General features: G+C 49.0%; 1 protein-coding gene across 2 annotated transcripts in view; it reads right to left on the bottom strand.

Annotated features, from left to right (window-relative positions):
• The window catches only part of Ninl (ninein like), a 73,993-nt gene that overhangs the window by 32,778 nt on the left and 27,749 nt on the right, over nucleotides 1-13,466 (bottom strand). For both annotated transcript variants that reach the window (XM_013115160.3, XM_021228672.2), the window contains exons 4-7: nucleotides 8,606-8,778; nucleotides 7,078-7,144; nucleotides 4,043-4,233; nucleotides 3,278-3,430 (exon numbers count right to left, since the gene is read on the bottom strand). In XM_013115160.3, the coding sequence (XP_012970614.1) occupies nucleotides 3,278-3,430; nucleotides 4,043-4,233; nucleotides 7,078-7,144; nucleotides 8,606-8,778 (584 nt within the window). The remainder of the gene's footprint in view (nucleotides 1-3,277; nucleotides 3,431-4,042; nucleotides 4,234-7,077; nucleotides 7,145-8,605; nucleotides 8,779-13,466) is intronic.

A 13,466-nucleotide genomic window follows, 5' to 3' on the forward strand; every position in this document is an offset into this window, starting at 1 on the left:
AAGAGCGAGAATGATTTCCCACCCTCTCCTGTCCCACCTGGGGTCTTCCCTACAAGTCTCAGCTGTAAGGAACCTTGGGACTGAGGTAGGCAGTGCTTCCTTTATACAAGAGCTGGAACCCCAGGCCCTCACTGCACCCAGAACCACACCCTGTATCGGCATGATATAGATGGGCTGCTGTGTACTCTCCAAGCCGCCTCTCCAGTTCCTAGGTCTCCTTTCTCTTTATACATTCCTGTGCAGAAATACTTTCTCCAACACTTGCCAGTCTGTCCTCACCCCATCTTGGTTTGTCCTTTTCTTGAACTTAATTTGACAACACCCCGCCGCCACCAGACCAGCCTGAAAAAGCTTCATCCGTGTGCAGCTCCAGGAAAGGCTTGCTGGTGGTTCTCTTGCCGCCTGCAGCTCCAGTCCCCCATTTGTCCATATGCCTGCTTTTCAACTGGCCCTACCTCTACAGCATGCACAGGGAGAGAGTTTTTCCTGGGCTGTGGGGCTGTCTTACAATCCTGCACGGCAGACATCTTGCCCTTTTACAGAGGGAGAGAACATCTCTACCACATCTAGTGATGGCCACCTGTGCATAAGCCTCACTACCCAAATGCACCAAGGAACTGCTGGTCCCTCCTCCGGCTCTAGCAGAAGGGCAGGACTGACACTAATCTCTCTGGAGCTTGTCTTCCTGGGGCTGGCACAGCCACATAAAGCTAGCAGAGCCCACACAGGACATGGCAGTTTCAACTTAGCATTCATGCAGGTCACTTACTGAAGTCCTTGGAGTCCTGAATGCTGCCTAAAGTAGAAGGCAGGCATTCTAAAATAAGAGACATCAGAAGGGCAAGAATTCGGTATACTACAGACTAGAGTCAGAATCTGTCCTCTTTCCATCTTGGCAGCACATGCCATAATATGCTAGAACACAGTGTGCATGCACTTATGGACTATGTACAATGGCTCATATTATTGTTATTAATGGCTCATGTTAATGTGTATACATATTTGTATATATATTATGAGTAGGCATAATGTGCGTCACATATGTAAACACACAGTGGGTTTATGCATCCAGTAGATAGATATCTACTGTGATTGTGGATGTGTCTATAACAGGTACAAATCTATATTTGACAAGCACTTACAGAAGATCTGTAGGTGCACATAAACAGTGAATGAGCAACTGTTTACAGAGTGTGTGTATGTACAGAGCCTGCTTATAATAGGGATGTATATAGTAAGGTGTGTTTGTACACACTGTAAGAACAGTGGATGTGCACATGTCTACATTGGATGCACATACAGAACCTGAGCATGCATCTACAATGGGTATGCATATATAGAACCTGTGCATGTCTTAAGCAGATGTGTACATACAGAAGATGTGGAGTTAATGGTAGATACATACATATACTGAATGTACACAAGTTATTAGCAGGTGGTGCAGCCAGACAGTGGTGGTGCACGCCTTTAATCCCAGCACTCAGGAGGCAGAGGCAGGCGGATCTCTGTGAATTCGATGCCAGCCTGGTCTACAGCACTAGTTCCAGGGCAGTCAGAGCTGTTACACAGAGAAACCCTGTCTCAAAAAACAAACAAAAAGTAGGTGGTGCAGAGACAGACTGACTGATCACTCATCTACAGTTGAGTATGTATGAATCATAGATGTACATTTGTCTAAGAGCAGGTTCACACATACAGTGGATGTGTTGGTATGGTGGACTGAGTGTCTCTATACCAGGTGAGACATGTACAAAGCCTAAATACAACTCCATACAGTAGATGAGCAGGTACAGTGGACGCACAGTTCTATAGCACATTCACACATAGAGTGGGCTCACATGTGTCTGCAGGAAGCTCAGATGTATAGATGTGTGCACACACACAGAAAATGTGTGTACAAGTTGTTATAGGTGTACAGTGAACATACGTGTGTACGGCTGGTGAGCATTTACAGAGTGAACACACAGCAGATACACACATTAAACAGAGGTGCCAGTCTACAGCAGGAATGCATGCATGGCGGATGTGCGTGTTCTCAGTGAACTGTGCATGTCCAGATGATGTGTGCATAGTGAGCACAGTACAGTGTGTATGGGCTGTATGGACGCATGCAGCTGTATGCCTGTGTTGTATTCTGGTAAGCAGGGAGTTTGTGAGCAGAGGAAACAAGGTGGGGGCTGGTTCAATACCCATACTGCCAGGAGCACGGGAGAAGTTCACCGCGTGCTGGAAAGGAAAGGAAGGAAGGTGTACAGAGAGGAGCTGCAACTTCTAGCACATTCTAGACCATGACCTCTGTCATCAGTAAGGCTGCCAGGTGAAGAAGCAACTTCTGGGAAGCACATGGGACCTGCAGTACTCCTTATATGCTAGCCTAGGGTGTATAGGTAGTTGCTGGGCCTTCTAGAAGATGGTTCAGACTCTGAGAGTTCATTTGATAACAGTTGCTAGTGGTATCAAAGCACAGGAAACATACGGCCTCACTCAGAGGGGGTGTCCAGCTGAACCAACACTGAGGAAGACTGGGGGGGGGAGTTCATCTTCGGGCTTCAGACTTGATTTGTCTGTGTTCATGTGTGTTACTAACATGGTGTAGAGATGACACATGGTGGGCAAGAACTCCACCACTGATCAGTATTTCCACCTTGAAGGGCTGACACCATCTCGCAGTGCTCGCTCTGAGTTTGCTGATTGCCAGTGGCTTTAGTTAAAAACTTAGATTCTCAAATGCGCCTGCCCACACCAGTGCTGTCCTCCAGAGCTAGTCTATACTATGTCTTGGTGCTAATGAAACAAGTGCTGGACCAGCAGTCTCTGAGTGAAGTGAAGTGGCTTATACAAAATAAAATTCAGGACTTCAGGTCAGAAAACACCCAGTCCATGTGGGGAGGGAATCCCAGACAAGCTACACTACTCTACAATTCACCCTTAGTGTGTAACAGGACAGGGACAGTTGTCTCACTGAAACACATCTCTCAACCGCATACCTGAGGGGACTTGCTGAGAACTGCCATGTTCTCCACACTGCATTATTCCCTGGAAACTCCTGACGTAGGTGTTTAGAGTCAGAGAAAGTAAGTAACGTACCATCAGGAATTCCCACCACCAGATGAGTGTAAGGTCCACAGAGTGTTGTACACGCACAGGTGTGTTAGCACGTCTATCTGGCTGCTGGGCTGAGTGCCGTGACACTGGCCGAACATCAGCCGGCACCCTCATCGGTCAAGAAGCAAAACCAAGTACTGCTGGTGTTAGACATGTAATTCTCCCATTTTACCTGATAATGAGACCAAGGCCGGTTTGGTTTGACGAGACTGGAAGATTCTGGAAGCGAAGGAAGCTCATGACCAAACAGACCAAGCTGAAACTCTTCAAGACTCACTCTGCCATCGCCATCTTGATCCAGTTTGCTGAACAGTTCTTCAAGTTCCTAGACAAAAGCCACCACCCTTCAGGCCTGGAGAGTCACCTTGCTCTGTCCCTCTAGCTGCCAACAAGGGCCCTTGGCTTATCCAAAAATTAAACTGTCAGCTGGTTTGAATCCTACATGGCTTTGACGGGTACGGGTGGGCAGCATCTGAACATCCTAACTATAGATAACTTGTGTCCACTGGGGATAGGAACTTTCTGGAAACCCAGCCTCAGCCTTACAGTTCATGTTCCATCAGGGATACAGGGCAGGAACAATAACAGGAAGGACCTATGCTATCATCACAGCCAACTTCCTGTCCAAGGCTTCCCAGAGAATGACACACACCTGGGGTGTGGCCAGGCTCAAAGGTGCTGCATTGGGCTGGGCAGAAGGAGGGCTCAGAGTCAAGGTTTTAGAAGCAGCTGAGACCCTTGAGGAGAGCCATAAATTTGTGAGGATGGACTGTGTGCATGAAGATGGACTCTCCAAGTTCTCTCAAAGCTTTGGCCAACAGCCCTGGGAGCCATCAAAAGATCTGAGACTACAAAGTGCAGAAGAAAACAGCTGTATGAAGGTGAACTGGTTTGCCAGACTCAGCACTAAATGTGACCACTACAAATACCAAGTCACCTGTTTCTCAAGCCCATGGAGCCCGATGCTTCGGCAGACCACAGCCAGTTCCTGCTCATTCAGGTGACCACTGCTGCCAACCCCCAGCTCATGCCAGATGCTCTGGACCTGGTTCTCAGGAGTGTTGAAGGAGGGGCTACAGGATTTCCTAGGTGTCCCAAAGACATCACAACCCCAGGACCGAAGCTGGCCTGAAGCAAGGGAAGGTCACAGTTAAACACTAATACACCCATAATAAAGAAACCAAATGGAATACTTAGCCTTACTGGCATTAGTTACTTTCATAACTCAACAACTAACATTAAACTACTGTCTTCCAAAAAGAGCCAGGCCGAGTACTCCCAAATGACACCATGGGCTGGGTAGTGGAAAGCAGGCCAAAGGGATTGTGGCCAGTGCAGCCTGACCCAAGACATAGATCACAGGGCACTCTGCCCAAGCTGGGGAACTTGCTGTGTGCAGGTTAATGAGGCCTAGACTCTGTCCATGGCCCATGGGTAGTCAGAGCTAGAAGTTTTGTGTATTCACAGGTGGTCTAGTGTCTTTTCCTACAGGATAGACCAGCTCCACACATGCATCCACTAGGCACCTCCCAGTTCCTTACAGGTGGCTTGGGGTTGGGCACTCTGCAGCAAGAAGAGTAGTCAATCTCTTCAAATGGCTTCAGACCCCTCCTCCCTGGTCACTGCAGCCTAACATACAAGTTCCTTTCAACATTGCCCTGCAACAGCTTCCTGCTGCCCTGGGGTCTCACGGGTCTGGCTTTAAAGGGCCTCACGGTGTGCTCCCCACTTGCTTACTGAGGCAGGTGCCGTGTTCACGTTCTCACTCCTCCCCGCTTCTGAAATGACTGCCCCCATCTTTTTGGCTTTCCCCATGAGTCAGTTTAAAATCCTGACTCCAAATTCTGACTCTTCTTCCATCAGTACCCAGGGGTCTGAAGCCTGGAGACAGCTTTCACCAACAGAACACAGAAGAAGTCATGCCGTATGATTGTAGGCTAGGCTCCTGTAACACAAAGGATGGAGGACCAGCTGGCCAGACCTTGTGTGGGGAGACATGAGCCATGATGCTATGAGGAAGCCCAGCCATGCCTAGGACCTTCAAAAAGGCAGTCCACATGTGAGCCTCAGCCCTGAGGTGTGAGCCAGCTCACATCGGCTCACGATTCAGGATTGGCCTTCCTGCGTCTCGGCAGAGGCCCCGGATGCCACAATACGGAGCCATGCTAGCCACCTTCTTCAGCTCTTCATGAGTACGCCATGAGAAGCTCTGCAGCAGTGGCATGAAGCTTTTGGCTGCCCTGGCCATTGAGGCCTGGTGTGATCTTCACTCCTATTCCTAAGCTCACCAGAAACCTCTGCAGGCACCTTGGTTGCACAAAGCGAGAGGTGCTCAGACTGCTTTCAGCCTGGTGAAAGGCTCAGAAAAGCCTAGGCAGGTCCTTGGCCAGCTCCTCAGGGCTTGCACAGTGGCCAGGAACAGATGTCACCCTCATGCTGGCAAGCTCCTTTTATCACTTCTGTGGCATCACTGATGTTGACAATTACACATTGTCTTTTTTTTTTTTTTTACGAGACAGGGTTTCTCTGTATTGTTTCGGAGGCTATCGGTCCAGCCTGGCCTCGAACACACAAAGATCCGCCTGCCTCTGCCTCCCGAGTGCTGGGATTAAAGGTGTGCGCCACCACCGCCCGGCTTATACATTGTCTTTTAATGATTTATTTCAAATGCGTTGCTGTTTTACCTGCATGTATGTCTGTATGAGGGAGTTACAGACAGTTGGGAGCTGCCATGTGGGTGCTGGGACTTTAACCTGGGTTTTCTGTAAGAGCAGCCAGTGCTCTTAACTGCTGAGCCATCTCTCCAGAGCCCTACATTTTTTTTTCTTGCTTTGGAATTGTTTGCCATTGGCCTTGATCTCATCTCCCCAGTTAAATTCCAGGATTCAACTTTTCTTTCTGTGTGGGTGTGTGCACATACACTCATACACACATGTTCATGTGTACCTGTCAGTGTACATGTGTTTGCTGGTACACATACATGTGTGGAGATGTCAAGTGTGTTAGTTACTTACCACATTATTCTCCAGGACAGTCTCTCAATGAGCCTGGAGCATACTGACTGGGTAAGACTAGGTAGTCAGCAAGCTCTAGGGAACCCACTCTTTCTGCCTCACCCATGCTAGAATTACAGAGGTGCTCTGACAAAATGCACTTTTTATGTTAGTGCTGAGAATCTGAATTCAGGTCCTCTGGCTATAAGCTAGGCACTCTACTCACTGAGCCAACCCCAACATGTAAGCATTATTTCTTTACCTCTCATCACAGAAGCAGCATAGGCAAATACGAGTTTGAAAGAGTCACTTCCCTACAAAGTCTCTGTACTCTCTCTTAGGACACTACTACTACTATGAAAAACTTCTTGTGAATTTCTACAGCCCCAGGGACATGTAATACAACTGCCATCCCACATCCGGCTCATGCCTATGCACCCAGTGGCTGTTTGGAGCTCAGTATCACACACAGACCAAGCAGTTCTGATGGCCAAGAGCCCCTGGACCAGCCACACTCTCCTGATGCTGATGCACTGATTTGCTCCAGTTGTGGGAATCTGGTTGCTGTTTGAGGGCCTTCAGGAGCAGAACCACACGCTACTCTCTGCTGGGGGATAACTCAAACACAGGTAGGCTTGAGGCTACCCCTTCACAGCTTGAGAGAATGCACACAAGTAAGTCAAAGCCCTTCAGTCCAAGACTCCTGGGCAATACCCGAAACCTGGGCAGTGCCATGAATCAGAGCAGCAGAACCCTGCAACCTCAGCCAGACGCCTCTATCTCAGGAACTGGTCTTGGAGAAAACCGAAGATCAAGTGACTGTCTCATGCCTGTGACACCAACATTCTAACCACTTCTGTAGAAGGAACCTATGAGGATCACACACACAAAACATGTAGTTCCCAAGACACTGCCCTGCCCAGCAACGGCTCTCAGAGCTCTAATCAGATACAGTATGAACTAGGAAGCCATAGGTTACCTTGTGCTTCAAATAATTCGTTCTGAGGTTCTTTAGCACTCTCAGCATCTTCATCTGACTTGAGGCTCTGAAAAAAAGCAAAGAAAAGGATGTGAGTGTCCCGATGGGTGACACAGTGGATTAAAGCATCAGGAATAAGCACAAAGGATGTCGGGGTGGGAGGGGTCACTGAAGATACACTCTGGGCTGTCACCCTCAGACTGAAGTTCAATAGGTTATGGACCCACCAATCAGAGCTTTGTATGTTACGAAGACTAATGCCCTTTCCAGAGCAAAGGGTTCAGACGTGAGTTTGAGCACTGCTTTGTTTTGCATACTTGGGCTCCTTAGCAGGTCACACAGAAAACACAGAAAGCTCCTGTATCCCACAGCAGAATGAGGCCAGCTTTACTCACCAGCATTCGACAGGAATTGTCTACTTATGGGACACCCACAACAAATATTGTGGTATTGTGGCCCTGTGCACAATCCTTTACCATCCCTATTAGTTCAGCAAACAGAGGGGCTAGCCCCTGGTCCCTTTAGGGGCTCTGGGGACAATACAGCCCATAGTAAGCCCTGACACCTTGGCCTGGAAGATAGGGCCATCAAGGAATGTGTGATGTAAGTGAAAGTCTCACCACCCCAGAAGACCAGAGCTAAAGTCAGTTTCTGAGCAGTGCCATGTGACTTGCTGATTCCCAAATGAACACCTGGGGGACCAAGACTCTGTCCCTTTAAAGCTGCCCTAACTCTCAGAGGACAGAACCCAAGTTGGCAATAAATACTCAGCTCCATTTTTCTAAGGCTTTTAACTTAGCTGACAACATGGTGTTCTCCGAGTTTGCACCGTGAGTCAAAGATGAAGTAATCACAATGAGTCAAAGATGAAGTAATCACAATGAAGGTGGAGAGTCACAAGCTCAGAAGTGCGTTCCCTCAACCCATCAGGCCTGGCAGAGGTGCCCTTCTCCACTGAGTCACCTCACCTGTCCAGTGAACACATTTCTTTACATGAAGCAGGCAAGGCTCCATTGCCAGCAGCAAAAGGCTCGGAGGCAGGGAAAGGGTCAGCTCCCACACTCCAGGAGGTACCATGCAGGACCACAGGTGTGTCAATCTTGGTATATCCTGAGGCAGACAGTACGGTGGACTCCATACTCCCACATCCCTGCCCTGGAGACTCACCAAAGACTTCTTTTTCCATTCCTTGGCATGGAATGCTCCTCTGTTGTGAAGCCCTAACTTGAACTTTCCACAGTGAAAGAAAGGTGTAGCTGGTAAGCCATGAAAGAGGAGTAAAGGTCACCACAAAGTCCCCATTTCTCCACATCGGATGAAAAGTGGCCTGGGACCAGGACTGTCCCAAACAGAGAAGAGGGTTTCAAGTGAATCATAGCTGTCATGAGCACCCAGGCTCCTGACAACTCAAGGCCCAGGAACTTGGTCCCCTGCCTACATCCTCCAGGACCATGTGTATGGACAGTGACAAATTGACAATTACTTCTGTATGTTGGGCAGTCTGGGTGGGAAGGGTTGGCTGACTTACCTCCACGCTTTCCAGAGACGCAGAACGCCTAAGTGGTGGCTTCATGCTACCCTTGGCCTGCTGTTCTGATCCATATTTGACTGCAGTAGCAGAGTCACAAAGCTCAGGTCGGCTCCGGCGGCCATACCACTTAGAGCCACTCACGTACTTTGGAGGGACAGCACAGGAAGTAGCTGGGAAGATGAAAGGAGATGGGGAGAGCGGATGGCTATGAAGCAGGTTGGTGGGCCCTGCATGCCAATAAGGCCCTTTCTTAGAAGCAGCAGGTTAGAGCCCCAGTATGGCTCAGACACACTGTTGACCACGTTAGCCTGGAGGACACAGAACACTGATCAGTTAACAGTGGATGTTGTATTACTTACTTGAAGCAAAACAGGGAAAGCTGGGTTGGGTAAGAAGGAGTCCTACTAAACACCAGGTGCTCTTTATCTTTTCTCAAGCATATTTTGGAGAAATACCAACATTCCAAGAACATGTGGTTAGAGAACTGAGGACTATTTCCCAGAACGCCTTCCTTAGTGTACTAGACTCGGGGTCACAGTCTGTGCCTCAACAAGCCAGGCTCAGTCACTATCACAATGAGTCGATTAGAAGAGCCAAATTAACAGTAAAAAGCAGATGTGCTCAATGCAGCCACATCAAGGAAGAAGAATAAAGAGATCCAGTGATCCCCATGAGTCTATCTTTAGGGTCTTGCCTTGCGGTTAAGTTTTATTTGGCACTCCCAATCAATGTATGGTCCTACCTATTGGTGACTTATTACCGTCTTGACTCCAGTCTCTCCTGCACGGTGGTCTGAAAACCTGCCAGCACTGTGTGAAATCCTTCTGCTTTCCTAAAGACAAGACACCCCCCCCCACACACACACACCTCTAGCTCATACAAGGATTCAGCGATTTCCTTCTCTCAGGGTGAGATTTCTGGGGGAAATCCCAATTCTCTCAGTGCCTTGCTCCAATGGTCCAGAGAGTTAGAGTGAGGGACACATGTGTCTCTTTAGAAAATCCTCACTCTTGCTAGGTTGCTGATTACTTTAGGATCCCATGCTCTTGGGGCTAGAGGTGCTCCATTGGCAGGCATGGGAGACAGACAAAGACCAACTGCCATCCTGTGTAGCCTGAAGGTCTGGGGCAGAAGTAGCATGGATTGTAGTCTCCAGACGGAAGGGAATACTCTAAACCTTACACTTCCTGTGGCTCCTTCTTTCTTCATCCACTCTGCACATCTACACAATCCTAACTGAGCACATGTGGGGAGGAGAGCACAGGGAGGGCAACCAGAGAAGCAGTCATGTTGGGATGCGGATTCAGGAGAGGAATTCAGGATCGGGATTCTGAGGGAGGGAAGCTAAGGAGACCCAGACGAGCCCTCTGAGGCCAGGCCTGAGGAGCCCTTCAGAGCACATGCTACTTAGGTTTACCAAACAGAAGGGCAGCTTCTGAAGGCCAAGAACCCCCTAGATGCTTTCCTCTGTGCTGAAGGTCACTACCTGTTCACCCCTGGACCATCTGAGGAGAAATCTGGGTGACCTGAAGACACACAAGAATTGGGGATGAGGAACAAGGTTCGGTGAGGTCAATGCTGAGTTTCAATCTGGATATGCTGACTGTGAAGTGACAGTGTAGCATTCAAGGTCTGAAAACACCCAGGGTTGTTTTTTCAGGGACACTTTAACAGTCATCATGAGTATCACTGATAACTACTCTAATGCAGCAGGCATTGGCAGGCAAGTCATGGGGCATGTTGAGAAGAAGGAAAAGCACCCATTCCACAGAGAGAAATCAAGAGGCCACATGAGAAAATGACCTGAGGCCAGAGTCAAGTCCCCATAGGCAGAGAGAATAAAAGGGGAGGTAGGCACATCACTCACTTCTTTGAGGGCTGTGGATACGCTTTCCAGAGACAATGCATGCCATGGTCTGTCTCTGATCCTGTAGTCTAAACTCTCCTCAGAGGCCCTGCTCTGCTTTTGTCTGCCTGTCAGTGGTATCAATAACTCTTTTAATGAATTTCATAATCAACAATCTGTCTCAAAGTCTTTAAACCCCAACCCAATACCTTTTAGTCATGTAAACAGAAGAACAAAGACAGTATAGTTTAGTTGGAAGCCAGGAAAATACCAGCCAAGGTCAGAGAGCAGCAACACTTGCAAGGTCAATAGTTACAGTTTCAGGCAAAGCCAGCAGCCAGCAGAAGCCAAGGTTAGCAGGGGACAGAGCAATCAGATGGACAGCATGTGACCACCCTCCTAACCAGGAGAGCAATGCATGGCCATCTCCCGATGGGACAAGTTGAAAGCATTAAACATCTCAACTGAAATGACCTCAGTCTGTCCAGTTTCTGCTGTAAATCCTATTAAAAGCTCCTACAATATGTCTCCACAGTGTTCCCTTCCCTCGGAGTTTCTCTTGCTTTTCCTTATTAAATCTGTTTGCTTGGCTCTTAAGAAGCCCATCATTGATGGGCTTCTAACTATAGGCAAGGTGTGGCTGGGCACGACTCTCCCTTCTAGTCTTTTGGGGAAGCACCTTCTTGTAGGGCTAGAAGATGAAACCCCTGTTGTAGGAGTGGAAAGCATACGACACCTGGGTACCATAAAAAGATGCCCACTTTCATCCTCCCCACCAGGAGGCCTGCCACAGAGGAGACCTTGGCCACCAGGCCATGGCTACAGTTCCATCCTGGAGTTCGTTGGGCACATCTGAAAATGGTGCAACTTGTCCATGCTTCTCTTCCTTGTGGGCTTCCTCATGTCCAATGGCCCCGTTCACATCTCTGTTGTCCACACAGACCTCATAGTGCTGTTACTCTACATCTCCATCCACCGACAGATGTAGTTCCCTTACAATGGTCAACAATGGAGAAAAACACATGCTCTTCTGGCAACAATCCTAAGGACCTCACCAGGGCAGTCCAAGGAGGAACCACCCTCCACCGTGTACCCACAGGGCTGCCTCTTCAGCACAGAAGCAACAATGGCAGAATAATGACAATGACTGGGCAGTGTCCAATCCCTATAGCACCACAGGTGCCCTCCCATGGGGTGGGAGCACAATAAGTCACCTGGACCCAGCATTTTCCACCAGCCCATTGTAACATCAGCTTGACGTGCATTGCATAACATCCTGCAGAAGCCCCACTGTCTGGCTAGAACCCTGGATACCTACGTGCCATTATTAAATGTACAGAGTATTGAGAAAGTACAACAGGGTTGGAGAGTCAGGTGCATTTAGTTACATGTCCACCAATGGCCTTTAACAACAGGAGGGGGAACAGGAATGCAGGGCTGCTCTTCCCAATCCAGGCATTTGGCCACATAAACATAGTCTAATGGCAAGATGGGAGGGCACTAGGAGAGAAACTCGAAATCATGATGAAGACGATGCAGTGCAACCAAAAAGGCAAGCAGCACAGTCAGACGGCTGAGGGGCAGGCAGGGGTGAGTGAACCACAGGAGACAGGGACCGGACAAGTCAGAGAACTATGAAAAGACTAAGCCAGATCAGCCCTGGAGTTGACCAGCTCTGTGGCCAGAGGCCCACAGCACAAGGTCAGTTCTGGTAGCAGGAGATGTTTCCAGACTGTTCCAGACTTCCTCCAAATTGAAACACTCCCTCCTCCACTCACAAGACTGGCAAAGCTACCGGAGCTTACGGGGCTGAGGAAGCTCAGGAAGACACAAGGGTCACAAGACTGAGAGACCAAGCTTAAAAACGTAAAGATCAGCACTGAGCAGCAGCTGGCGGAAGAGGCTGACGGGGGCTGGGGGAGTCACCGTGCTCCTCTAAGAAAGCCCACTAATCCCACGGTTCCCCACTGAGGCACGGGTAAAGTCTTTTCTTTGGCCTGCTGTTAGTGTTCTATCTAGAGTGAACAGACTTTTGTTCACACGTCTTCCGTAGAGGGCACACAACACAGACGGGCCAAGCTTGGTCTCCACTCAATGGCATAAGAGGCAGTGTTTCAGGGAAGGCCTGGGGCTCCTTAGTTGAGAAAAGCTTCTCAAATTCTATCAAAAGAAAAGAAAAAGAATTGGCACTGGAGAGGAAGAAATACAGTTGCTAAAGGGACTCACTTCTTTGGGAAAATAGAACATGTTCCAGAGAGTTTCAAGCTTTGAAATGTCACATGGCAGGAAGTAGGATCTTTTATCTCTGGTACAACAGAGGGACTGGGTCTCACTTTTCCAAAGGCATTTTGATATCCAATTACCATCTTGTGTCAGGAAAGACAATGCGCCCTCTTCACATGTTTGGAGAGGAAGGCAGGAGACAAGCACCTGTGCATGCGGTGTGCGGCTGACACAGACCCCAGTGCTCTGTCCTGTGTCCAGGGCCTCTGCAATCAGAGAGGTGGCAAAAGGGCTGACGATGTCATCCAAAGCAAGCGCACTGTCCTGACACTGTGGACAGCAGGGACTCAAATCCAAGCCACCAAGTACTAACTACGGGTCAGGGATAAATGTTTCTCAGCTCAGCTGTGGGTGTGGCAGGACCACTGGGTTTCCAGGAGGGCCAAAATCTACATAAAATACACGAGAAGCTCCAGGCCTAGCATCCAGAAGACAACCGGTGTGCGTGCGTGCCAGTCCCTGTGGCTCTCACTGTCCCTCATCTCCCTGCCTCTGCTCCAGACTAGGATGCTTCACCCTGCTGTACGGTCACACAACATGCCACGGGGTAGTTGATTCCAGTGAGCCCACCTCACACAGTCCTCATGTCCCTAAACAGACCTGCCTCCAGCTCCGTCCCATCAGGCCCATTGTCTTGTACTTCAGGACCAAGTCCTTGGGCCTGGTGGCTTCCTGCCATGATACAGACGTACTGTGTTCCTGCCCCACAAGCATTTCCACAATGGGATT

Source organism: Mesocricetus auratus, unplaced genomic scaffold (assembly GCF_017639785.1).
Source record: "Mesocricetus auratus isolate SY011 unplaced genomic scaffold, BCM_Maur_2.0 Super-Scaffold_100004, whole genome shotgun sequence".
Lineage (NCBI taxonomy): Eukaryota > Metazoa > Chordata > Mammalia > Rodentia > Cricetidae > Mesocricetus > Mesocricetus auratus.